This window comes from Delphinus delphis, chromosome 20, assembly GCF_949987515.2.
Source record: "Delphinus delphis chromosome 20, mDelDel1.2, whole genome shotgun sequence".
Taxonomy (NCBI): domain Eukaryota; kingdom Metazoa; phylum Chordata; class Mammalia; order Artiodactyla; family Delphinidae; genus Delphinus; species Delphinus delphis.
In genome coordinates, this window is record NC_082702.1 from 45,925,571 (window position 1) to 45,950,779 (window position 25,209).

General features: G+C 58.1%; 1 protein-coding gene across 1 annotated transcript in view; it reads left to right on the forward strand.

Moving 5' to 3' along the window:
* LOC132417008 (protein VAC14 homolog) overlaps nucleotides 1-25,209 on the forward strand; it is a 98,032-nt gene that overhangs the window by 64,309 nt on the left and 8,514 nt on the right. The window contains exons 15-16 of the mRNA XM_060000622.1: nucleotides 23,217-23,391; nucleotides 24,784-24,902. Coding sequence (XP_059856605.1) covers nucleotides 23,217-23,391; nucleotides 24,784-24,902 — 294 coding nt within the window. The remainder of the gene's footprint in view (nucleotides 1-23,216; nucleotides 23,392-24,783; nucleotides 24,903-25,209) is intronic.

A 25,209-nucleotide genomic window follows, 5' to 3' on the forward strand; every position in this document is an offset into this window, starting at 1 on the left:
ACAAGTGAAGAGCCATTGTTTCTGTAGTAGTGTGTTTAGCTCAGGGTCCAGGAACCGCTACTGTCTATAGAAGGACAAAGGCATCCAGACTTCTTGAGGACAAACATCTGGTGGGGGGTCTTGGCCTTGAGGAAGATGCATGACTCTCCTCAGGCCCCGGGGTGTTTCCCCCAACTCGGCTTTCCCAGGCTGCACCTCCGTGGGGCGTGGGAGTAGGGCCCCAAACTCCAGCCAGGCCCCTGGGTGGGTTGGACATCCTCTCTGTGTCCATGTGGCCTCGCTATCTGGTGGATGTTAACAGTTCAGAGGCATGTTGAGTTTGGGGAAGTCAGTGACTCCAAAACCTCGTCTCAGCCAGACTTGCTGTGACCCACTCCGGGCCCAGGCCCTTCTCCCGGCTGCAGGGACTGAGGGAGGGAAGAGAGGGACATAAGCAGATGCCACCCCAGCCCTGCCCACACCGACGCCCCCTCCCCAAGGCTCCACAGGAGTCGGGCAGATGCCACAGGCACTCAGGAGCTGGATTAAGAGGGGAGCTTCTCGAGTCAAACAGCCTTGGGTTCGAATCCCAGTTCCTCTAGTTTTTAACTCTGTGACCTGTTTCCAAGCCCGTTTTGCTTTGACTATAAGACGAAGATAATTGTGCCTGCCCTGTCGTTTTGCGGAGAGGGTTACATAAGCCTGCGTGTTACAGCGCTCCGCACGGCTTGGTCCAGGGGAGCTCGCTGTTCTGCCTCATGATGCGGTCTCGGCCTTCCACAGTGGTCTGTGGGGAGGGGAAACCAGACCCGGGAGGGGGTGAAAAAATTGAACCTTCTGTGCCGAGAGCTGGCTCCTGAGCGCCAGGCCTGCTGCGCCGACACCCAGGGCGCCCACCAGCGGCCTGGCCCTGACACCGCTAAAACAACTCGGCCCTAAGTGGGTGTTCGTGTACATTTCCCTCCTCTGGCCTCTCCCCGCTCCCCCCACCCCGCCCGCCACCGCCAGTGCAGACAGAACAAGCACAGAGCTTGTTTTCCCACGAACCGCTCCACTATACTCAGTAGAAAAGGAGAGGAGGGAGAAAACGCAGCCTCTTTGATAGGCTGTGATATGAGCTCCAGCGCAACCCAACAGCTGTGATCTTCACAAGGCCTGCTTCTGTGCTGGGAGGCCAGCGAGGCTGAGGACGCTCACGCTGCCGGCCAGCGCGGCCCTCCGACCAGCCGTCCTTCGGCTTCATCAGCTGCGCCTTTCCCCCTCCCCTTCCTCCCTGCTGCCTCGCAAAGAGGGCTTGCCAGAGAATGCTTTCCTTTCAACGAGTGACTGTGCTGTGAACTCGAGGGCTCCAGCCCCATCCAGCCCTGTCCATGGTGGCCGAGCACCCTCCCCGGAGAAAGGAAGCCCCCAAGATGAGGTGCAGGTGGGGGTCCAAGTGAGAGATGGGGGAGCCGTCACGAGGACCCCAAGAGCCCCACGATAAGGTTTCTGGTCCTTCTGGTCCCCTCTTGCCTCTGACACAGGCCTGGCAGCCTCTCCAGTTCAGCCAAGAGCCAGAGTCCCTAACATGTACCCCAGCTACGCCTGCCCTCCCCTCCCCCAGTGCCCCGGCTTTGCATGACAGCCCTGTGTTGGGGGGCAGGCGAGTGAGGTGGGTGGTGGGGCTAGGAAGCCCCCGGACTTGTTTTGAATTGCAGGGTGGGAGGGGGGCACAGTGGCTCAAGAGAAGAAGCTCTCTTTCATGCCCTAATTGAGAAATTCCACTTTGCTGTCCTTGTCCGTTCCTTGGCAGGGGGTCAAACGGCCTCTGCGGCTAGGGCAGCGCACACCACAGATCCTTGCCGACCCCAGCTCCGCCCCCCTCGGTCTCTGTATCCACCGGGCCTCTGGAGTTCGTTTGCATCGGGGCACCCCCTTTCCCCTGTCTCTGCGTGCCACCTTACCTGCCAGGGGGCATCGGTTGGGTCCCCAAAAGCCCATTGTGCTGATGCTAATGAAAGATGAATTGAGTGAAGTGGCAAGACCCAGATCCCTGTTCAAATGGCATTTTAGAAAAGCAGCTTCGCTTCTGGACCCCAGCCTGCGGAGAGCGCTGCTGAGAGGCCCGCTCGACTGTCTTCCTCTCGCCCCTTTAATGGATTGCGTTCATTTGCTCAGAATAAAAACAAATCGCTGTGACAAACACGCACCAACCTAAGTCTGTCTGTGGAAACAGGCCCTGATCCCCCTCCCCAGAATGCAGGCGGATTTGGGTCTTTCATCAGTTGTAGCCGTGTTGACTGGGGTCCCCAGCTGAGGGCAAGGAGACAGAACATTGAACAGGGCTGGAGGGTTGCTTCGAGGAATTTCTTACTTCCCTCTCAGAAGAAGCGTCTCTTCCTGTTAGCTTTAAGTCAGTCTGCCCAGTTCCTTGTGTGAATCTCGTGGAGCCTTCCCCAGTCATTCTTCTCCAGGGGCCAAGGTGCTTTTGTTGAGACGCAGGACAGCAAAGGGAGTGAGTGGCAGAAGCTGCTTTGCACAACCAGCTCTTGGCTCTGATCTCCGAATTGGGACAACGCTGAGGACCTGTGAATGGCAGGGCGGCCCCATCTGACATGCCAGAGAAGATTGCCTGCAAGAAAGCCCTGCCCTCAAACGTGAAAAGGTGTCCCTGGGAGGTACAAAGTGCAGGCAGCCCAGAGAACCCAGCCCGGCCCTTGTCCATTGTCCCCTAATGCACGGCAAAGTGCCAGCACCCCAGCACCTCATAGAACCATCCGTGACCCGGGGGTGGCAGGGAGGGCTGGGGACAGCCAGTGGCTTTGCTCTGTCTCCTGCAGGCAGTCCCCCTGCTGTCCCTGTAGAGCCCACTGTCATACACACTGGCGCTCCCTGCAAGAACGGATGTATTTTCTTCTGGAATATGGAAACCACATGCGATAAGCCTTGCTAGGCCAGGCTGGGATTAACTAGGTGCAGCCGGGGTGGGGGGGGGAGGAGAGGAAGTGCTGGCCAGAGGGAGCCCCGTGCAGCGTGCTCTGGAAGCCTGGGGAGCTTTAGAGGGAAGTGGCCCCACGTTTCAAGGGTCCTCCTGGATCCCTTGTAGGTGGAGGGCTGCTGATGGAAGCAGGGGCTGGAAGGAGGCCAGGGATCCACTCGCTTCGAGCCGGGCTTGTGGGAGGTTAGGGGTCACAGGTGAACTGGGCACGGGGAGGCCAGGTGACCCACAGAGCCAGCCGTTTGCCCCCACGTCCAGGAGCATCTGTGGTGGGGGGAGGACTCGGGAGCCATCCCGCACCTGCTGCGTAGGAGGCCTTAAAAGGCCTCCAAAGACTCGTCACGTGGGTGGTGGCACCTGCGGGGCCCTTTCCAGCCTCCAGTTAAAAGCACTTTCTTTGTAGTCTATACACCTGAGATGCCCAGCTCCCCAGCCCCGTTGCCAGGGGCTGAGAGCTTGACAGTGAATTTCTTTCTGAAGCTCTAGAGGTTATGGAATCTGCAGTTGTCTCTGGACCTGTTTATACTTTACCTAAGGATGCCAGGAAACTAGCAAAGCTTTGACCTTGGTAAGTCAGACAGCGCGGTTAATTAGCAAGTAGCTGCTGGAATCGTAATGTAGCAACTTAAAATATCGGCAGGTTTGGAATTGGCCCCTAGAGGTCACTTCCATCCTCCTGCCTCCTTGGAGTTGGGCTGCATCCGAGCCAGGAGAGATAAATGGGCGTCCTTAGCTTAAAAGTGCTTTTAAACTCCTGGAACAGCAGTTGCAGAAATGTGTCCTGTTTGTCCATGGTAGAACGTGGTTCTCAGGAAGCTCTTTATTTCATCCTTTTAACCCAACCTTTTCACCGTGGGTGCCCTGGGAGGCCCCTGTGTGGTCCTCCCCCCTCTCTCCCCACAAGGGTATTCATTTAGCAGGTGGCCACAAAGATCACAGACACACGTGCACCCACTTCCCACCGCCACCCCCATCATCAGAAAAATAACACAGAAGGGTTTCCATCACATGCGGTTTGTGAAAGGCCGTCAGACCAGCTGCCCCTTCCACATAGAAGGAGAGTTTCCGTCTCTGAGCACGTGTGATGGTGACACCTTGCAGGGGCCCTGGCCTGGGGGGACCTTGGCGCTGAATTCAGCCTCAGACGGTGAGCACAAGCCCACGTGAAGTAGCGTACAGCCTGTGGGGAAGGGTGCTTTGTAACCCGGGCTGTGAGGGCCCACCGAAGAGGCTCTTGGGACCTAAAGTGGACAATGGAACTCTCTTTACAAGTATGCAGCCTCAGCTCCCAGGAGAGCATGGGCTTTGGGTCTGTTGCTGTCATCCTAAAATCTTTCAGTGTCTCTGTAGCACCAGCGCATGTGCCCCCAGCTCCCTCACCCCACGTCTTAGGACATCTCCATGGGGGTGCTGTGTACCATCTAGAGATCCCAGAGCTGAGGTTCTTGGTTGTCTTCCAGACTGGGTGCTGGAGGCCATTTGGGAAAACTGCCCAGTTTCCAGTCTGGACTTGCTTTTCCTCAGCCTCATTGGAAAGAAGCTATGTTCTCTTGTGGCGCCTCCCTTTTGCCCGGAGTCATTGACCCACAGAAAATCCCCACCAAGACCCGTCCTGACGTGGCCTCCTCCTCGTCGTCCTCTCCCGGGGCTCTCCTCCTACTGCCTGTCACCTCTCAGAAGTGAAACACCGAGTAAATCTGCGGATCCTTCCCTGTCTTCCTTCTAGGCCCCGGGCCCTCCAGACTCCTGCCTGGCCATCATCCTGGCCCATTTCTGGTCTATATTTAGATTAAATAATCTCATTGGAACTGCCTGGCACTTGGACAGTGACTGTCTTTCTTGGTCTAAATCTCTGTTCTGACCCTTGCTCGAGAGGACAAGTCTCCCCCCACCCCCATACCCAGATCATTTGTTTTTCCTTCTGGTTTATCACAGTTGCTCACATCACCCACATTGGCCTCTCTCTCTGGAGCTGAGCTGAGACGGATTTCAAGTGCAATCCTGAGTCATCTCTCATTTTTCTCTAGTCCTCTGTCGAGCATCCCGTGCTGTCTGTTTCGAGCCTTGCCTCTCCCTCTTCCCTTTCAGAAGCTGCTTTCCTAAGCGTGAAGTTTTGCATCTCTTTCTCCGTTTCCACTGGCCGCACCCCCTGCCCGGGCTGCGGTCACAGTCACGCGCCCCAGTGCCAGCTCTCACATGTGACCCGTTTCCCGAACGTGGGGCCATCTGAGCCTCCTTGTTTTGCTCCCCCAGAGAGCTGCTACTTTAGCCTAATAATGGCGCTCGTGTCTCCACTTCACTCTCAGCCTTGTCATCGGTAAACTCGTGGCCTCTTGTGTCCCCAGAAGGTCTGACTTGTTTTCTGCGCCGTTTTGCCATCTCTTTGGCAAAACCCTCTCTTTCTTAACCACGTAAGCTTAACACTTTTTGCTTCAGTGCCCCAGATCTATCTTTTCCTTCTCCTGATCAGGCCACCATGGCAGCCTTTCCTCCCTCCATGCCTCAATTTCCACAACGCCTTTTTTGAATCTAAATTTTACATTAACAACATACTATATAAAAGTACACAAATCGTAAGTGTACTACAGTTTGGTTAGCTTTCACTAATTGTCTACATCCGTGTAACGAGCACTCAGATCAAGAAGTAGAGGGCTTCCCTGGTGGCGCAGTGGTTGGGAGTCCGCCTGCCGATGCAGGGCACGCGGGTTCGTGCCCCGGTCCGGGAAGATCCCACATGCTGCGGAGCGGCTGGGCCCGTGAGCCATGGCCACTGGGCCTGCGCATCCGGAGCCTGTGCTCCACAACAGGAGAGGCCACAACAGTGAGAGGCCCGCGTACCGTTAAAAAAAAAAAAGTAGAGCATTTCCAGCGCCCAAAGGTGCCTTTCATGTTTCTTCCCAGTTACTACCCCTACCCTCCTCCCCAAGGTAGCCACTGGCCTGAATTCTAACGCTGTACATTCGTTTACCTGGGTTTTTGTTTTGATTTTGGGTTTTGGGGGTTTTTTTGTTAACCTGGTTTTTTGAACTTCATATAAATGGAATCGCGTAGTTTGTGCTCTTTTACAAACTGTAAACTTTCTTTGACCCACCTCGTGTTTGTGAGGTTCGCTTGTGTCCCACGTAGCAGTGGTTCACATTTCTGTCAAGCCCCCCACTGTGTGAGGATGCCGTGGCTCATTCACACATTCTGCTAGTGATGGGCATTTGGGTGATTTTCAGTTTGGCACTATTGTGAATAACGCTGCCATGAGCATCCCTTCACATGTCTTCCGGTGAACATACATGTACGTTTCTCTCAGATAATACCTAGGGATTGCTGGATCAGGGACCATATATGTGTTTAGCTTTGATAGATATTGTCTGAGCTGCACCAATTTCCTCTCCCATCCATGGTGTGAGAGTTCCCATTGCTCACATCCTCACCAGCACTTGATATCATCGATCTTTGATTTTAGCCTTTCCTGTAGGTGTATGGTGGTATCACCTGTTGTTTTAATTTGCATTTCCCTGAAGACTAACAAAGTCAAAGGACTTCTCATCACTTTTTGCCTTTTGGGTATCCTCTTTTGCAATGAGCCTGTTCCAGTCATTTCCGCATTGGGTTTTTGGTGCCTTTCTTATTGATTTGTGGAAGTTCTTTATATATTCTGGATGCAAGTCTTTCTCCAGTGTGTGTACTATAATTATCTCCTCCTACCCCGTGGCATGCTTTATCACCCTTTTAAAAGTGTCTCTTGTTGAACAGAAGTTCTTTATTTTTAATGTAGTCCAGGTGACCAGTTTTTCTTCTCAGCATGTTTTATGGTTTGTGCTGCTTTTTCAGGGGATTAGGAGCTCATGAAACTACCCATAAAGCTGCCTGTTTCTGGTAAGCACTCCTAGTGAGCTGAACACTGAGTACAGTCCGCCTAAAAAGGTATTATATCTTCACTCTGGATGGGGTCTTGGAGGCCACCTAGTCCAGCCTGCTTATGCAAAGATTCCCACTCCCTCTCCATCCCCCCACCCAGCTAAATCCCAGGGGCTTCTGGTGCAGCCAGGCCAGTGGAGGTCTGCAGCCTGGAGTTGGGAACCGCTTATCTAACTATGGTGGTCAGCAGGAGGTGGGAACCCAGGTCAAAGGCACCAGTACGAGCAAGGGGGCTTGACCGGCCCGTGTAGCCAGACCAAGGTGGAGGGCTGCAAGGCCCAGGAACCCAGCATCTTCCTGTGGTGCCGTCCGTCTTCTTGGCCTCTGTTTGAGGTCAGCCTCACTGCTTTGGTCTCTTCCAGTGGCAGAGACGAGGTCACCACATCACATGGCCATCATGCCCCAGCTGTCTGTGCTCCGGGGAAGCTCTGGTTGGTTCCCACGGGGTCATGTGTCCCCTGTGGTAGGGGAGGCGGTGGCAGGGTGCTGCAAGCAGCAGCCCTGACAGAACCCCAAGTGGAGCGGGGAGCGGCAGCTCTTCAGAGGAAAGGGGCTCCCACGGGGCAGCTTTCCTGAGCAGTTTTCTCGTGTGAAAAATGGGGATGCTCACCATCGTGTTCTGCTGATCCTCGGGAGGTTAAATGATGTTACAAAAAAGTACTCAGAAGAGTGTCTTGCACCTGGTAACTGTGCAGGAGGTGTCCCAGTAGCGACTGTGACAGTCATTGTGAAGAGAAGCATCCACCCTCTCTCTGTGCATGTCAGAGTCAGGGAGCCCGCGGGCGGGTGGGCTGGTGGTCCCAGAGCTGGCCTGGCCCCCGTTCACCCCCTTCCCAGGCCCTTGCCGCTCGCTGCCTCAGGCTCAGCTCCTGGTAAGCAGATGTTCTGGGGTTGACTGTCACTTTCTCTTGTTTTCTAGGGAAGAGTAAGAGAGAAAGCCATTGAGCAAACTAAGACTTGCCCCCAGGTGTCCCCCCTTCCTCTACCCTTCACCCCCCCCACTGCCCCCCACCGAGACCCCACCCTGTTCAAAGCTGCCCAGTCAGGACTCTTGAGCGCGTGTGACAGAAAACCAATTCTCACGGTTCTGTTGAAAAAAATGAAGGTGCTGTGTAGCCAGGGACCAGGATTGGCAACTCCGCAGCTAGCACCCTCCTGGCGTCCTCAGGCCTCCGTCTCACCTGCTCGCCTCCACAGCAGGCTCTCCTCCCTCCTCTGTCAGCCCCGTGCCCCGCAGGCCTTCTGTCCCGTGACAGGACAGCCACCGCAGCTCTCAGCTCACTCCTCACCCTTAGCAGCCAGCCTTCAGCCGCGGGGCTGTCCTTGAGTCTCCCTGGACCCGTCACTGTGCCCTGACTATTCAGGATGGGATTGTGTGCCCACCCTCCCGCACAGGAGGAGGAGACGTTGTTCATGGGAAACTGCATCTGGAACCAGAATCCCAGGCTGTGGACACCAGGGAGGCAGACGCAACCAGCGCCCGCCCTGTGGTCAGGTTCAGTGCTGCCCGAAAAGGGGTGCGAAGCAGGCCCCACTGAGGGCCCACCATGGCAGCAGTGGAAGGAGAGGCACTCCCTCTCCACTCTCCCAGCAGCCAGATTCTCCAGGAAGGAGGGCAGGGGGAGGGTGGAGCTGTGTGTGTGCCCCAGTGACCTTCCCAGAGACCACCGCGCGGGCAGGTGGGGAGCAGGGTGGCCTCTGAGGAATTAGGCCTCCAGCTGACTCCTTCTCTAGGGCTTCCTTCCATTTGCAACACTGCACCTTGCCAGGGACTAGAAGTTGTCTGCTGTGTCATTGTGTGTGGAGCTGGGGGTTAGACTCAGACCCAGCCCCTCCCAGGACGGCCACTCGTGCCCACGCATGTGCTCCCAGAATGGTAGCCCCAGGCCATGATTGAAGAGAGACCAGGAGAGTCTCGGTCTGGAGTTTAGGCTCAGTTCAGAGTGACCAGAAGGGACCTTAAGGGTCAGCTGAGGTCTTTCACACAGGAGGGAACCGAGGCTCTGATTTTCCCAGTAAATATTTTCCTCGCGCTGCCCCGTGCCCCACCTGGGCTAGGCCGACGCAGGACCAGCCACCGCAGTCCACACGCGGGGCACTCAGGTGTAGCAGGAGCACGGGGTGGGGGGGGTGGGGCAAGGAAGAGCTCAGGCTAACCCAGACAGGGGACAGGGGTCAAAGGTTCACTCCCCCTGGTTCATTCCATGGCTGTTCCTGGAGCACCCACGGTGTGCCAGGCCCCGCGCCAGCCCTGGGCACACACATAACCGAGAGCCGGTTCCTGCCTTCACCGAGGTGGCAGTCCGGTGGCATAGGCAGACAGATGACAAGTGACTAAGAAAGGTGTGCCCCGGTGTTGTGATTCCTGCTCTGGAGGAACTGCAGGGGCGGGGGTGTCCTCAGGTTCGGGCCTGTGGGCCGGGGGGTGCCCGTAGCTTCAGCAGAACCAAGGAGCTGTGACCTGGATCTGATGTTTTCTCAGAGCATAAAGGTGCCCTAGTTTTCCCTCTCCTCAGGCTCAGCTGAAGCTACGCCAAGCATTGGCTGTTAAAGGCTGCCTGAGATGTGGTTTGGAGCCAAAAGTCTATAGAGCCAGTGCATTTGTGACCTTGTTGAAAATGCTTACTGAGGAAAATCGGGGTGTGGGGGGTAGGATTTGGGAGTTAGGTTGTTGTGGTTTTTTTCCTTTTAAAAAAAAAAAAAAAGAATCAGTTTGGCCATCCTCACCCGCATCCCCTTCCCTCTCTGCACAGCCCCTCCTGGGTTGCCTGACTCCTCCAGCCCCATGGCACTCATCCCTCCCGTTCGTCCACACCTCCCCCATCCCCAATCCCTCTCAATCCCCTGTGCTTCAGGAATGAAAAATACCAAGTGGGTAAAATTAAGGAGCCTGGGTATAGCCCTGGAAATTAGGCCACAGCTGTCAGGCCAGGCAAGAGTCCTTGTCTCTGAATCGGAACTGCCGGGAGCAAGCGCTCGGCCCCTCCCCTGTGAGGATGGATAAAAAGCCCTAGCTCCCCCCTCCCCCAGGAAGGGGCTGCTGCCTGCTGGCCTCAGGAGGGCCAGGGAATGCTGTTTGTCACTGAGCAGACCTGTCCCAGTGCCCACCCGCTGGGGCACCGCAGTGGGCAGAGCTCATCCCTGCCCTCCGAGGGATGGTCCCAAACTCGAGTAGCGATGATGCTCTGTGGGAGGGGTGGGGTCGAGGAGCGCCTGGCCCTAATGGAGGGGTCTGAGGAAGCTTCTGGAAAGAGATGCTGTCTGCCTGAGCCATGAAACATAAGGAACTGCTGGGGGTGAGGGTGGGAGGAGAAGGTGCTTGTGAGATAGGAAGAGTCGGCTCAGAAGCCCAGGCGCCAGGGCCCGGGCAGCCCCAGGGAGCTGGGAGTGTGGCTGGGACCAGGCCCAGGCAGCCCTGACGTATTCCCAGCGAGCCACCGAAGGGCCTGCGCAGGCTCAGAAAACTCTCTCCACCTGCCCTGGGCCTGCACAAGTCCTGAGAGACACCCCCGACACGTGGCCACCCTGGAGTCCTTGGGATGGCACTGAGCCAGGGGGACTGCAGGGCCTCATGAGGCTACACCTGAGGCAGCTGGTCCCAGAGCCCCGTGCCCTGAGCTCCAGCGAATGGCAAGGAAGTGGGGCCCAGGGCTCACGGTGGCGGGGACACTTGCTCGCTGTCCACAGCTGTGCCGTTAGCCTCCTCCAGCACCGAAGGCTGGTTAAGGAGAGGCTCAGGAAGCTTGCCTGACAGGGTTCTGGCTGCTGCATCACTTTAGAAGGTTCCGTGATGCTGGGACCAGCAGTGTGAGCAGATAATCTGGACTAAGTTTAAAACCTTCTGGAGGCTCCAGACATCCCTGCCCTGCTTTCAGCCAGTTAATTCCAGGTGCCTGTGAATTCAGCCAGCTGGCCTCAGCTGCTCCCAGAGAGCAGTCAGCTTTTCCCTTCCTCCCACGTGAGCTGGTCCCCTTCCTGACAGACGAGGCCTGTCTCCTCTGAGCCCTCTCCTGAACGGGACCCCTGCCCACCTCTGCCGGTAGCCCCTGGCCCTAACAGTTGGCAGGTTCCTGGAAGTTACCTCACTTCCTTCCTGCCCTTGAAGCCTGAGCAGCTGCCCCAGTCCAATTCCTTCTGCCTCTCCCGGCCCCCCCAGTAGCGTGGTAATTGGTTTCTCAGATCTTCAGCTGTGCACCCCATCTGTGAGTATTTCCCGGTCCCGACCCTCCACAGGAAGACCTGTGATCTTACTGCTGTGGAGACCCCACGGGGAGGGGGCCGTGAAGAAGGGACTGTGCCTCCCTTTCTGCACCCCTCCCGTTCCTCTGCCTCACTCCCGCCAGTGAGGCCTGAAATAGCACCAGCACAGCCACCTTCTGCCCCCAGCCCCACCGCACAGCCCAAGGTCACACTCCCCCCAGGATGGGGTGCTGGGCCTGGTGTGACGGAGCAGCAGCTGCCTGGTGATATCTGTCCCCAGCTCAGCTCCCGAGATGAGTATCTGTAATTACAGCTCTTGGAAGGTCACAACTTTCGATTCATTTTTGTGGTGTTTGGAAAAAAGTTCAAACGTCCCTATACATGTTTAGTCTTCCCGAGTCAGCTAGGGGTTTTCTGGGAGAGAAAAGACAGCCATCAAAGATGTGCCCACAGGCCAAGCGTAATGGCTGTGGAGAGTGGGGGGCCTGGGCTGGGGGAGGAGAGGCGGATAGACCTGGACAGGCGTGAGCGCCCTCGGGGCTGGGGAGGGCGGAGGGTGGCACGGAGCCGCAGCGCTGGCTCACCCACAGCTGAGCCGCCTCTCGAGGGCCACGAGCGGCCTCGGTGGCGGCCACCTCCCTGAGATGTCATCATCTGAGTCCTGCGGCGATGGTCCCTGCCTGCCGTCTGCCCAGTTCGTCCCTGTTCCTCAGCCTCGACTTGGCTCTGACCTTCCCCTCAGAAAGGGCATCTATAAAGGCAGCCCCCAGACCCTCTGTACTTAAAAGTGGAAGAAGGTGGTTGCATGAGACAAAAGCGATTAAAGTAGCAGCCCAGAAGGGAGGCCTCCCCGTGCGAAGCTGTGATCTCTCAGATCTCACCCTGCCTGGCTGCAGCGCACCCGTCATCCCCAGGCCCTCTGTGCGAGGCGGCTTTCTGGCTCTGATGGAAGATGGGGGCTTCATCTCCATTGATGAGACTTTGCTGTTCTGCTGCGATTCTATTTCAGGAGAAGCCTCCCCTGTAGCAGGCACTCGTGTCTCAGAGCGGAGCCAGGCCTTTTCTCCCGAAAGGAGTATTATGCTAATCACTCCTTGCAAACAGGCAGACTTTGTAGGAGGTTTGCCTGGTTTTAGATGAAGCCTACGCCTTTGAAGCAAAGAGCCACCGTAGCTAAAAATATCATTTCCCGGCTGTTGATCCTCTCATTTGTAAGATGCTTGTTTCCATTGTCAGATCTCCCCTGCTCTGTCTCTGAGATCTCCATGAGGGAGTCCAAGATGATCCCCAGATGTGTAGGTTTCTAAATGATTTCTGTATTGTTTAAAAAGAAATTTTAATCCACGTAAGATAAAAATTGAAATAACGCAGAAGAATGTACTGCAAAATGTAGAAGACCTTCCCCACCCCTTCCTCCCCCAGACGTAGCCTCTACTTTCAGTTTCATGTATCTTCTACCAAAACTTGTCTTTGCATTTATAAATGTATAAGTCTGTTTGGTTGTGGTTAAGGCTGAGGTTTTCCGGCAGAGGATTCCAGACTCAGAATTGTTCTACAGCTTGCTCTGTTTTCACTCACTCACACGTCACCCGTCGTTCGGCAGGCGAATCTCCGTCAGGATCCCAAGCTCTTTGGGACGCTGCCCTCTAACCTCTAGGCTGAAGCAGAACGGCTCAGGGTCACTCTCCCTTATCAAGGCCTCCACATCAGCGTTAAACTCCATCGCCCGTTTTCTGTGTGCGGTGTCCAGACTCTGCTCCAGGGGCAGTGGGTGGTGTGGTGATGGGGTGCTGGTGTTTCCCCGGCAGGCCCCTTGCCTGGCACAGCTCTGCTGGAGGTCAGAGGGCGGCCTGTTCTGTAACCAAGACCTGGGACTCCTCAGGCACCTGCAGGACACTGTCACATCTGGAGCCCTTTTTCATTCTCGTGCGTTTAATCCGATAAAGATTTCCCGGGCTGGAAAGGGACATTCGGATGAAAAGCCTATTTCATGCGTCTTAAGTTTCCCTGAAAATGACTGATCACAAAAGGAGTTTTTTCAGCCTCCTGACAGGATGGAGGAGGGTACCAGTAAGAGAAACCCCCCTTCCGTTTGGCCACGAAGAATTAAAGGAGTCCCCTCCACACTCTCTTTGTCCATCCCTGCTGCTGTTGACCCTTCCGTCCTCCCAGCCCTTTCACTCTGATCTCTTCACATTGTCCAAGAGACTCAGCAGTGAGGCTGCTGTGATATTTGCTCTTTGTTACCAGCAGTAGGTATTAGTGTTTCACTTCCCGTTCTGTTTTCTGACGTTTATCTCAGTGCCCTTTAAGTGGGCACTTGTAAAGAGCTACAGAAAACAATGTCAGTTCATAAAATTCCATAAAACTCCCAGACTAAAGATTTGAAGGCCAGAAAGGCACTAATCAGTCTAGCTCCTTAATCGGAGACTGTTATCTCCTGTGGAAGCCAAATGTAGCCAGGAAGGCGGGAGAGGCACATGCCAGAGGGGGCTAGAGCTGAGCTTCCTCCCCCAGGGCCTCTGAGGCTGGGAGAGGAGACACCGCCGAGGAGAGGGTGGTGGTGCAGTCCTGGGCAGGCGGAAGTCTGGCCGGAGAATTCATCTGTTCCACCCTTTGGACAGCTCGAGTCCGGGCTGTGCACAAAGGGCTTAGGACCCTAAGGTGGAGACGAGGCAGAAATGCAGGGAAAAGCAGGACCCCGGCTCTGGGGAGGTGAGCGTGTGGTTGGGAGAAGGAAAGCAACAGGCCCTTCACCAGAGCTCTGAGGCAGAGCCCAGGCTCTGCAGCCCTTTGCGGCTGCTGGTGAAACCTCCCCATTTCCACACGGAGAGTGGCATCGCCGGGCTTGCAGCAGTGGCAGTTTGGGGACAGTGGTTCTCGGTCCTGACTGTGAAGCCTGTCAGGAATACAAATCGCCCCCTTTCTGGAGTATCCCAAACAGTCTTCGGGTAACTCCAGTGTAAGCCAGGTTCAGGGGTCTCTCAGTAAGGGGCTCTTTCTGGCGTGGAGGGCTCTCCTGGTTCTGGAGGGTCATTGTGAGACCTTCTGGGTCGGCAGGTACACTGGTGGAGCAAGAGATGGGCACTGAGCCTGCCACCAGAGCAAAATGGCCACCCCTAGTGGGCGCTCTTCAAGGCACAGTAGATCCCTTGGGGGAGTCACCACCGGAATGTGAGATAGACGGGGATCTCTGTGATCACCCGGCAGGACCCACACCACGAGCACAGCCCGTCTGCGTGAAGAATTTGAGGAGGGGGACATTCTGGCTTTGGTGCAGTGACCACGTGACCACTGGGCTTCTGGGCCCAGGTCGCGTGCATGGCTTTAAGGGTAGAGGGGCAGAGTTATGGGAGCTCAGGCCTCGGAGTCTGGGCTCAACTCTGACTAAGGTAGAAGGGAGGAGGTGCTCACCATCTGTAAGCGTTTGTGGTCGTATAAGCAGCAGCAGGGAGTGATCCCTTGGCCTGGAACGAAGGACTAGTTTGGGAATAATGGGATGAAGTAAAGGAAATTGTGAACAAGCAGCTTGGTAACAGGAAGACCGTTGGGGCAATCCGCAGAGCCCTTCCCGGGGATGAGGGGGCAGCCCCAGCCGGGCTCGCCGGGCTCCCCGGGCTCCCGGCACTTCGGTTACTTGCCTGCCTCATTTCTCAGAAGGTCACCCCCTTAGTTTGAAGGGGGAAATGTCAGAGATTCAGGGGCGCCTTTCCCTTACCTGTCCCAAGACAGACCCTCTACCTCAAGGGACCCTGATTATGGTCACATGTCATGGGGTGAAGAGGTGTCTGTGCCCTGGGCATTCGTCACAGGGAGCTGGAGCCCTCAGGTGGAAAGAGGGGCTGGCCCGGAAGGGAGAGGTCTGTCCTTCTGCGGGTGACACACTGCGTGGGACTGTCTGGCAGTATGAAACTTGAACTCTGGATCAGGGACTTGACTCCACCACTGCCCTGGCTGCGTGGCTTGGATTTCTTCCTCTGTCCCATGAGCGCTTGATCTCTGAGGGCCTCCGTGAGCCTGGCTGGAAGCTGGCAGGGGCGTAGGTGGCAGGCAGGTCTGGGGCCAGGAAACAGTTTACCAGGCTGGCTGTGCGTTGGCGTCGAGGCAGCTCGAAGCCTCTTCCCAGGCCGGGCCACCTCCGTGGGAGCCTGAGTGTATCCTGGGGAGGAAATCCCTCCTGGAAGGCCAGGAGCTCAGAAGACTTCAAAGGAGAGAGAAGTTCCATCCGGTTCTCTAAGGGTCCACCCAGGGCACTCCCAGGCGTGCGGGGCTCAGGGTGCTGTCTCCCTGGCCGTCTCAGCCTGGATTCAGAGCGCCGGGAGTCGTTGTTCTAAAACCCCCACCTCGCCCTGGAGCTCAGGCAGCAGCAGGCCTGGGAACCGGCTGATGGAGTCATCCCCACGGGTGACTCGCCCCCCGCAGGCTCCCAGACTCTGCCTCCTGTCTCACCCCTTGGAGACAGGCCACCACTGCAGCAGAGCAGCCCAAGTATAGGTGCAGATCACCACTGTCCCGACCAGGAGTGGCCAAGTGTGGTCAGTGCCTTCCACTCCCAGAGGTAGCCCCAGGGTGAGGGTGGGGTAGAAGGAGCTGGATTGCAGATAAACTGCCCCAGAGCCACAGGAAGGTCCTGGAGAAACTTGGGCTCTGGTCCATCAGAAGGCCTAGTGATATCTGTAGCCAAGGTGCCCTCCTTCTCCCCAAAAAACCATCCGTCTTCCAGAAAAAGCACTTCTAAGCCCCTGTGCAAGCTGGGCCCTGGATACCGCGAGCTGGGTGTATGGCGAGGCAGCAGCTAAGAGCTCGGGTGCCCAGGTGGGCGGACCAGATGGGGACCTTGGCAAGGCTCTGGGCTTTGCCCTCATCCTCTGTGAAAGAGGACGGCTAAAATGACGCCTGTCCCGTGTTAAAGGGATTTAAGGTACAGGACGTGCCTAATATGGAGAAAACGCTCACAGATGTCAGTTATGTGGGCCAACGCTGAGGAAATGGTGATTCAGCTTGAAGGGAATCCCTGTGACCGGAGAGGCAAGAGCCCAGCCTCTTGCAAGGGCTTGTTGGAGTTGATGTCATGGAGACAACAGGATTTCCTTTGGTGGCCCACCCCTTTGTTTTCATTTGCCCTGAGGGCTTGAAAGATGAAATAGTCTGAAGCCATGGGCTTCGCTACCCAGGGTTTGAGGCTTGGAGGCCTGGAGAGATGACCCCCAGGGGTCCTCCCAGAGCCTCCAGCATGGGTCCCACCCCTGCCATCTGACCTGCCTCCAGCCATGCTCAGGGCAAGCTCCATGTGGGACAGGCCCGGAGGAGGCCGGAGAGGCACCTGTGAGTGGACAGTGGGGCCAGGCTTGACCAGGTTGCTTAAGAACACATGGGAAATGAGGCCCAGTGGGTCAGCCGGGCATGCGCAGAAGCTGGCTCCTGTCCTGGGGAGTGGGCAGGAAGGGCCACCGGACCACCCTGGGCAGTGGAGGAAGCCTTGATCCCTAGAGCAAACCCCAAGCCTGGAGAGAGAGGCTGTCTCGCACAGGGGGGCTAAGGCCCCGGCTGCCTCTACAAGACCATTTGGTTTTCCAGGCTGCTCCTGCCCAAAGGAGGCCTCCCCTGAAGGTCTCCGGATGAGCCCAGGTCAGGTGTCTGTGGTCCCCCAGAGTCTGGCCATGCCGCTCTTGAACAATCAGACGGAGAGCTAAGTGGACAAGAGACCCTTTGCTTCGTCTTCTGCCTCTTCCCCATCGTGCTGTGGCCCTCGCTCCATCCCCTTTGCACCAGTTCCCAGCAAGACCCAGAAAAACAAGTCCTCATGCCCCCTCCTCCCACCCCTACCCCCCGAAAAAAAAAAAAAACAACTTATAAATGTATCAGACACATCGACTGCATTAAACACGATGAATTTTTTAGGCATGAGTTAGCAGGGTTACCATGGCTGCCTCTGCCCTGAGGGGCACACTGCCGAGGATTGATTGAAATAAATAAAACAGATTTACAATTTTCATACTTGGGAAGCAGAGAGCTGGAAAGGAAGAGAAGCAAGGGAGCTGTGGGGGGAGGATACAGTGAAACTCTGGAGCTTTCTGAACTTCCGGAGGGGAGGCCACTTCCTCCTCCCCTATTCTCATGTTATAGGACACGAGAGCTGCTCTCTCTTTAAATTTCTAAAGGATCCCAGCTGTTGGGCAGGGACAAGGCAGGGAGGGCCCTTTCCGGTGGGAATGGCTCTGGGCCCCTGTGTTCTCTGTACTTGACATTAGGCTGCACTTCAGAGTTATGGCTGTGAGGCTCCAGGTGTCTCCCAGGAAAGCCTGTGTCCCATTGGCCTTGGTCCGCTGAGGGGACGTGGACACCAGCTAGCGGCCAAAGGAGAGAGGAAGTGAGGGCCTGGCCCTCCGTGCACAGTGGTGGCCTGGTCAGGACACGCGTGGCAGGGATGGAGACGAAGGAAGGAGACTCAGGCTAGAGGGAGAAGGTGGGCCCTCTGGGGAAATGATCCGGCCCTGCTGTCCAGGATGCCTAGACGAGAGGCACCTGAAGTGTGGTGTGCACCTTTTCTCACCTGCCGTGCATGCAGCCCAGGCAGGGGGAGGGCAGGGTTCAGAGCCACTGGGCAGGTCTTGGCTTCCACACTGAGACTTGGCCTTGCCCAACCTGGTACAGGTCCCTAGAAAAGAAGCGGCATGTGGTCCCTTTCCCACACCACGACAGAGCAGAGGACAGCATCAGGCTCCCTGGTGGCCCGGTGGGGCTGGCCTCTGCCCGTGCCTTCACCAGTGAGGCAGCTTCCTCCCACCCAGCCTGGACCACATGGCCTCAGGGCACGACCGGCCTCTCCAAGCCTCCTGCAAGGCAGCTGATGTCTTCCTCCCACCCGCTCTGGCCCACATGTCACCTGAAGCAGGGGCCGTGGGTGGGTACCAGGCTGGGGACAGGAGAGCACCTCCCACCATGGCCACCACCGAGGCCAGTGGGTCTGGTGGATGCTTGGCCAGTGTTTGTGGTTAAAGGGACAGTGACATGAAGCTCACACCAGCCCAGCAAGTGTGGTGTGGCCACCTTCAGGCAGGCACTGCCCCAGAGTGCCTTCCTCGGCCCCAGCAAGTGTCTTGGCCTTTTGAGGCTGCCCCAAAGAAGGCCTCTCTGTGCATTAGGGAAAGTGGCAGTGCCCCTCTTGCGTCCCGGGGGCTTCAGAGCTGACCGAAGGCAGATTGCTCCTCTGAGAGCTCCTGGTATGTGACAGAGGGACCAAAGAGAGCTGTTCCCTCCCCAATATGAACCCAGACCCAGACAATGGGAACAGCTGTCCAGGCAGCACCGGGTGGCTGGAGGAGAGTGAGCCAGAGCCCCATCCGCGGGGCCTCACGGCCACACACCACAGGCCACCTTGAGGCCCACGCACGTGGACCCCGGCCCTAAGGTGGGCCTCCAGGTTGTGCCCCCCCAGACCCCATCCAAATTCACGCCCACCCCACCTCTGCCTTGTCCCCAAGTATTTTCCAAGCCATTGTCTCATGATGAATAGCACTTTAATATGGGTATTAAAAAATATGGGCAAATGTTTAATGCTTGCAAGCTGTGTTTCATTATTGATGCTCTGCTTGAGAGCCCAGCAGGCAGCTCAAGCCGGGCGGGGGCTCAACAGAGAAGTGATGACGCAGCAGCCCTGCAAGGCAGCCATCTGCCAGGCCCCCCCGGGCGGGGACAGCCCCCGTGCCCGCTCACGACAGGCACCTAGGAGGCAAAGTGGGGAAAGGAACTTGGCCTCTGGGTCTGCATCCACCCTTCCTCGTCCCCTGGGCAGCTGTGTGACTAGGCCTCTCTGCCTGAGGGTATAGGCTTGTATGAGGACTCAGGATGCCGCGGGAGGAGCGCGGGGCCGGGCGCAGGGAGACTGAGGCCGCCTGTGTGGGTCGTGTCACAAACTCAGGGCTGAGTGAAAAGTGGGCCCCTTTCCTTCCTCCCCCACCTTCCTGATGCAGGAGGAAGAATCCTGCTCAGGTGTCCAGAGCTCGCAAGGTACAGCCCAGCCCACCGACCCAGACTCGCCTTCCCCTAAAATGCCCAGATGGTGCCCTGAGCCCGGTGAGCACGTGCAGCCTCTGACCTTTCCATCACCCCCGAACTGCCCCAAGTGGACTCATGTAACACCCTCTGCACGGTGCCCGGCGTGTGCTTAGGGCTCCCCGGGAGCTAATACTTTATTATTCCTGCCTCCTGGAAGCCTCATGACCCAGCAGTCTGGAGGCATCTTCCTTTTCTGCAGTCTACAGTGACCTTGGGATGAGACAGCAAAGACCGGGTGAGGTGACAGGTGACCCCCACCGCCACTCCCCTCCACTTCCTGCCCCTGCCGGTCTGCAGGGCTGGAGCCCCCTTCGATGGAGCCCTATGAGCCGCTGCCGCAGGCTTCCAGGCTCTGTCCAGTGGCCTCCTGGGGCGGGAGAGACAACCCCCCTGAAGCAGGTGTAGCTGCGGACATCCAGAGCCCAGCGGGCGGGGCATGAAGGCTAGATGCCGCTTGTGCCGCCGCTGCCGCTCCATGGTCCCTCTTCCCGGCTCCTCCCGGCCCTCCCCTCCTTTTCCCTCCCCTCCCGTGGTGGTTTAATTAGCGGTGCTCAGGGGGAGACCCCTTGGTGTGATGTGTTGTGGCTGACCCTTCAGGCTGTCCTGGCGGCTTGGGCGTCTCCTGAGGTCTCCCTGGACTGGGCAGCCAGGTCCTGGGTGATAGGCTGAAAATGTACTGTCAGGGCAGCTGCTCTCTGCATACCAGGCGGGCACAGCATGCCGGGGCATGCCCAGGAGCAGCTAAGGGACGTGCTGGAATGGGGCAGAGGAACGTCTCCGGGGCTGTTCATGAAACCTTGGGTGGAGATCAGCGCAGCTCCTCCATGCGGTAATGTGCAAAAGTGATTCTTGGTATGAGGGACATGAGGGTCACAGGCAAGGCCCTGCCCTTTGCAGCTCATGTTATGGTGGGAGAGACAGCAGGGGACCCAGTAAACGAGTCCATCAACCAGATGACTCAGGTGATGAGAAACGCTTAGAAAGAAACAGGACTTCCCTTAGAAAGGGCTGGTGGCAGGGGGGTGCGCATGGGACAGAGGCTTCCCCTGAGGCTGGTGTTGGAGCTGAGATCTCCATGGCTGGAGGGAGCCAGTTGTGCGCTGGTCCCCGGGAGGAGCTGCCCAGGCCAGGGCAGAGGTCAGGAACAGAAGAAACACAGGAGAGGCCTGCACGTCGTGGGTAAAGGAGGACTCATAAGAGCTGAGGTTGTGAGGAGCTGACCAGAAAGTGTGAGGGCCTGGAGGCTGTGGTCAGGAGCTGGGTTTATTTAGATCCAGCAGGAAGCCGCTGAGGAGGGCCATGCTCTGATTAGGACTTTTTAAGAAGCGCCCCAGTTGGTGCATGGAGGGTGAATGGTGGGGTGAGAGGAGACACAGGGAGACCCAATTAGAAGCTGGCTTGGAATTGACCAGGCAAGAGAGGGCTGACCCTTGGCCCAGGGCAGGGTAGCTGAGACGGGCCAGGAGCCAGGTGTGCCCTGCAGGCAGAGCCCCTGGGCTTGTTGGTGCACTGGACAGAGGGGCCCAGAGGATCAAGGAGGACTCCTTGGTTTGGGCTGGAGCAGCTGGGTGGGCAGTGATGCCACTTCCTGAGGCCGCAGGGCACCGATGCCCCCCTGAAGGCCGGGGGACCAGAGTCTAAAGGGAAACCAAGAGGTGTGCTTTGGCCCCGCCGAGTCTGAAGTGCCTGTTGGGCAGCCATGCGGGCCATCCACCAGGCAGGCGGTGTCCATCCGGAGCTCAGTGGGGGCTCAAGAGGCACGTGTGGGAGCCGCTGATCTAGAGATGGCTTTGAAGATTTCCGTGGGACCGGACATGACCACCAAGAGGTACAGACCAGGGAGAGAGCAGAGGAGGAGAGCGCCATGGTGGCAAGAGTATTTCCGGAATACTCTGCATCCCTGACCTTCTGTAGCTCCCCAGTGTTTCCGGGTTCTTAGGGACACCAGGAGGCCTTGGCGCCCGCCTCTGCTCATCGCCACCCCCTTGCCTATCCCTCCGCACCCTCCTCAGCCGTCCTCACGTGAGAGCACCACCCCCGCCCTTCAGCTGCTGCAGGTCCCCTCAGGCCTGTGGTCCCTGGAGAGCGCGGCCTGGCAGCAGCCTCAGCTGTTGGCCCCGTCATGGAGACGGCAGCAGCTGCAGGCGACGGGCATTTGTGACCATTTGTCAGAACGCTCCCCTTCCTCCCCGGCCTGCCCTCCTGAAACATTTCTATCCCACAGCCCTGGAGATGGGGCCGTCTCGGGGTGGGAGGACCACGAGGGGACAGGAAGTGCTGCCTAGGCTCCGTTGAAGGGCCAGGCGTCCTCCTGGGAGCTGGCCCTTGTCCCCCACCCATGGTACCAACAAGGTACCCAACCAGGGGTCCCATTTGCCACATACTGTGCACCCACAGGAGCTGCCACTAGTCTTGATGACCGCCCTCTGAGTAGCCCCCATGGTGCAGGTAGATGTCACCCCCATTCGGAGGTGGAGAAATTGTCACACAGACACACTGGGCCACACAGCTGGGCAGGGGCACCGGGCTCCAGGGCCCGGGCCCCTCCTCCACCCACACCAGGTGAGCAGGGGGGCTCCGCCTGCCCTCCCGCAACTGTGGCAGGGCTTTCCCCACACCACCCGCCGGCCCCGTCCCCCCAGCAGCTTTGTTTCCATTTCTCTGGTGGTTTCTTGCCCAAGCCTGCCGGTTCCAGCCGGGCCTAGGCTGCAGACGGCCTGCCTGCTGTTTGCGCCTCGTGGTTTGGCCTCTCTGTTACCAAATGCTCCGGGATTTTTTGGAGCCGGGTGTGGGGAAGAAGCTTCTCCAGTCTGGCCCCAAGGCGTGGCTGGCGTTTGGAAGGAAACGGGAAGCCAGACCGTGATAACGCCGAGTTTAGTGTGAGCTCAGTGACCTGGGGTGGACATACTTTAGGCTCGTGGGCTCCAAATGGGGCTCATTTTGTCCAGCACCTGAGACCTTGAGGCCTCAGACCCGTCGTCCCCACAAGCCTGAGGCCTGGTCTGTGGATGCTTCCCTGGAGCAGAGACCAGGAGGAGGTGGGGACGTGGTGCCTTGCTGACACCGGTCCCCAACAGGCAGGGCTCGGGGGCCACACCCCACCCTCCTTCCCAGCCACTTGCCAGCTCCTTGGTTTGCTCTTCTTAGTTTCAAGAGCCTTGGGATCCTTAAACTCCCAGCAAGAAGGCCTGCTCATTCCCTCAAGGCCAGGCCTCTGTGGGCAAGCGGCCACCTAGGGAGGTCAGCAGGCTTCCCTGAGGCGCGTCCTTGATACCTGCCTGTCACTGTGGACGTCACCTTGTCCCAGGGACCCTGGGAAAACTGCTTTCCTCCTCCATTCTCTGGGTTCCCTGTTTTCCCTTTTATAAAATGGAGTCTCCTTTTCACAAAGCCCAAGCCTTATCCCCCCCAAGACTCTTATTAGAGGAGAGATAGTGGGAAGAAGTGGCCCTAAGTCATCCCGTGACCTTGGCCAGGTCACCTGGCCTCCCCACCAGAGTTTCATTATCGAACAGCGAAGGTAGAACTCAGGGTTGCCTTAGGGCTTGTTCGCCCCACGAGCACCTACCGAGCCCCTGCTACGTGCAGGCACCACTCCAGGCGTGGGTGGCACCATGAAGAGCCCACACAAGCTCCTGACCCCGGGCTCTCACGGGGGAGGGCGGGGGGACACCATCCGCGGATGAGCAGAGTGCGGATTTGTCACGTGAAGATAATCTCTAGCCAGAAAAGTAAAGCCGGGAAGGGACACAGAGCGCCTTGGCACATGGGGAGGCGTTGCTATGCTATGTGGGAGATCAGAAAGGTACCTCAGGGCTCCTGGGGCCACACTGGCCGCCAGAGGCCCCGCTGCTTCTCTCGGGATCCCAGTTCCTGGCCTGGGGTGGGCCGGGGGATAGATGGAGCCCGTGGGGCTCTGGAGTTGCCGAGAGGCGTGGAGCCAGGTCCGCTGTGAGCAGCCCCCTTGGCCCTCCGCAGGCCCCAGAGCCGGGGTCCCACACCAGGCCCAGGAAAGAGCAGGTTTCCTCAGGAGGGGGCTCGGAGCTGCGGCCCAGAGGCCTCCAGAGCCTCCACTCGGCCCGTTTTCCAGGCAGCTCTGCCTCCTGCTGAACGCGGAGAACATCTTCCACTCCATGGCGGACATCCTGCTCCGGGAGGAGGACCTCAAGTTCGCCTCGACCATGGTCCACACCCTCAACACCATCCTGCTGACCTCCACTGAGCTCTTCCAGCTGCGAAACCAGCTGAAGGACCTGAAGACCCCGGTACTGCCCGCCCACGGGCTCCAGCCTGGTGCTATCTATGTGCCCATGGGCGCGGCCATGCCAGCCCAGCCCTCGTTACCCGGAGGTTGGCGGGGAGGAGACGAGAATGTGACCTGAGGTCTCCCTGGTCCGCCGTCAAATAGGGGTCCCCCTGGGTTGGCTGCGTGTAGGCGCCAGCCATGGGAGGGAGTCACAGCGGGTTTCCTTGGAGCCACCCGCTCTGGGGGTCTCTGCCCACAGAAGACTCCAGACCCCGCTCCAGGTCCACGTGCCCTCCCTGACACCCCGCACCCCACCAGCACTGCCCCCTCGCACACAGGGTAGGTTGGGTTCCGAGCCCGCCTTGCAGACCCGCAGGGTCAGACCTGCCGGGCCGTGTCACCCAGTCAGGGTCAGGCCTCTGGATTGCAACCCCACTGGGATTCCGGGGTCGTTGCTCTCCTCACCCTCCTCCTTGCCCAGGACCCCGCTCTCCCACAGAGGGACACATCTGTCTTACAGGATGCCCTGTGTAAGCCAGGGTGTGTCACAGTGCTGCCTGGCCCAGGCTTTCGGTGAGGACCCACCAGGGCTGGTCAGAGAGAGCAGGGAGGCGCTCACCATTCTACCGAACTGCTCTGGGGGACACGGGTCAAAGGCCTGGCTCGGCCCAGAGGAGGGGGGCTGAGCTGCAGAGGGCCCCCAGGGGTAGCCGCCATCCCGGACGTGCCGGCAGCTCCAGCACGTTTCATCTGGGCTGTGGTCAGCACCTTCCCATCTCAGACCCTGCCTGGCCCTCTCTCAGGGAGTCTCCAAGACATCCAAGCCTGTGCCTGAGGGCATCTGGGGCCGAGCCACTGGGAATGACCCAGGCCACACCCCTGCCTTCTTCCTGTGGTTCCTTCCAGACATTCGCAGAGGCCTAAAGAATGTTCCTCAGGGCAGGGGCTCTCGAGTGTGGGCTCAGCTCCTGGGCTGGTTCCCGAGTGTAAGGTGGGCTGCAGAGGAGGGAAGAGATGGCATTTGAGGACGGCAGGAGGGCACTGCCGGGGAGAGCCTGGGCCCTGAGGATGCTTCCTCCCCGCCCCCCTCCGGTCACACCCCCTCCCAGCCCCACAGGCTCGGGGACCACGGGCTGTGGAGAGGACGATAACTGTTGTTTGCTGAGGGCAGAAATACCAGCACAAAGGACACGCTCACTCCCAAGCAGCAGGCCCTCACAGCCATCACCACGTGGCTCTGTGGGACGGAGAGTAATGACAGGGTCTGAGGAGGAGCTGTCAGCGTTTCCTTTGTGACAGCCCGTTCCCAGCTGGGCTCCCTGGCGCTCTGAGAGGGGCCCTGAGTCTGGGCCGTGCACCCGCGGGGAAGGAGCGGGGGCTCGATTAACTGCTTACACCTCTCCCCCCTCAGGAGAGCCAGAACCTGTTCTGCTGCCTGTACCGCTCCTGGTGCCACAACCCAGTCACCACGGTGTCCCTCTGCTTCCTCACCCAGAACTACCGGCACGCCTACGACCTCATCCAGAAGTTGTATCCTTCACTCACTGTTCTTCCAGCCCAGCCTCTTGGGTCTTGGGCGGGGGGCGGAGCGGGTGCTCCCTTCCCACCCATGTGGTGGCCCGATTGCCATCCTTCTGCCCTGACCCTACGCTCCGCCTCCAGGCCTTGGGCCATGTGGACCCGTGAGGGGTGGATTCCAGTAAACAGGGTCATCTAGGGCCTCGTAGAGGGGAGCTAGCCCTGGAGAAGCTTTGTGAGCTGGGGATCAGGGATGGGTGCTTACCTAGGTAAGGGTGTCCCGAGAAAGAGGCAGGGTGCCCTCTGCGCGGTGCTGGGG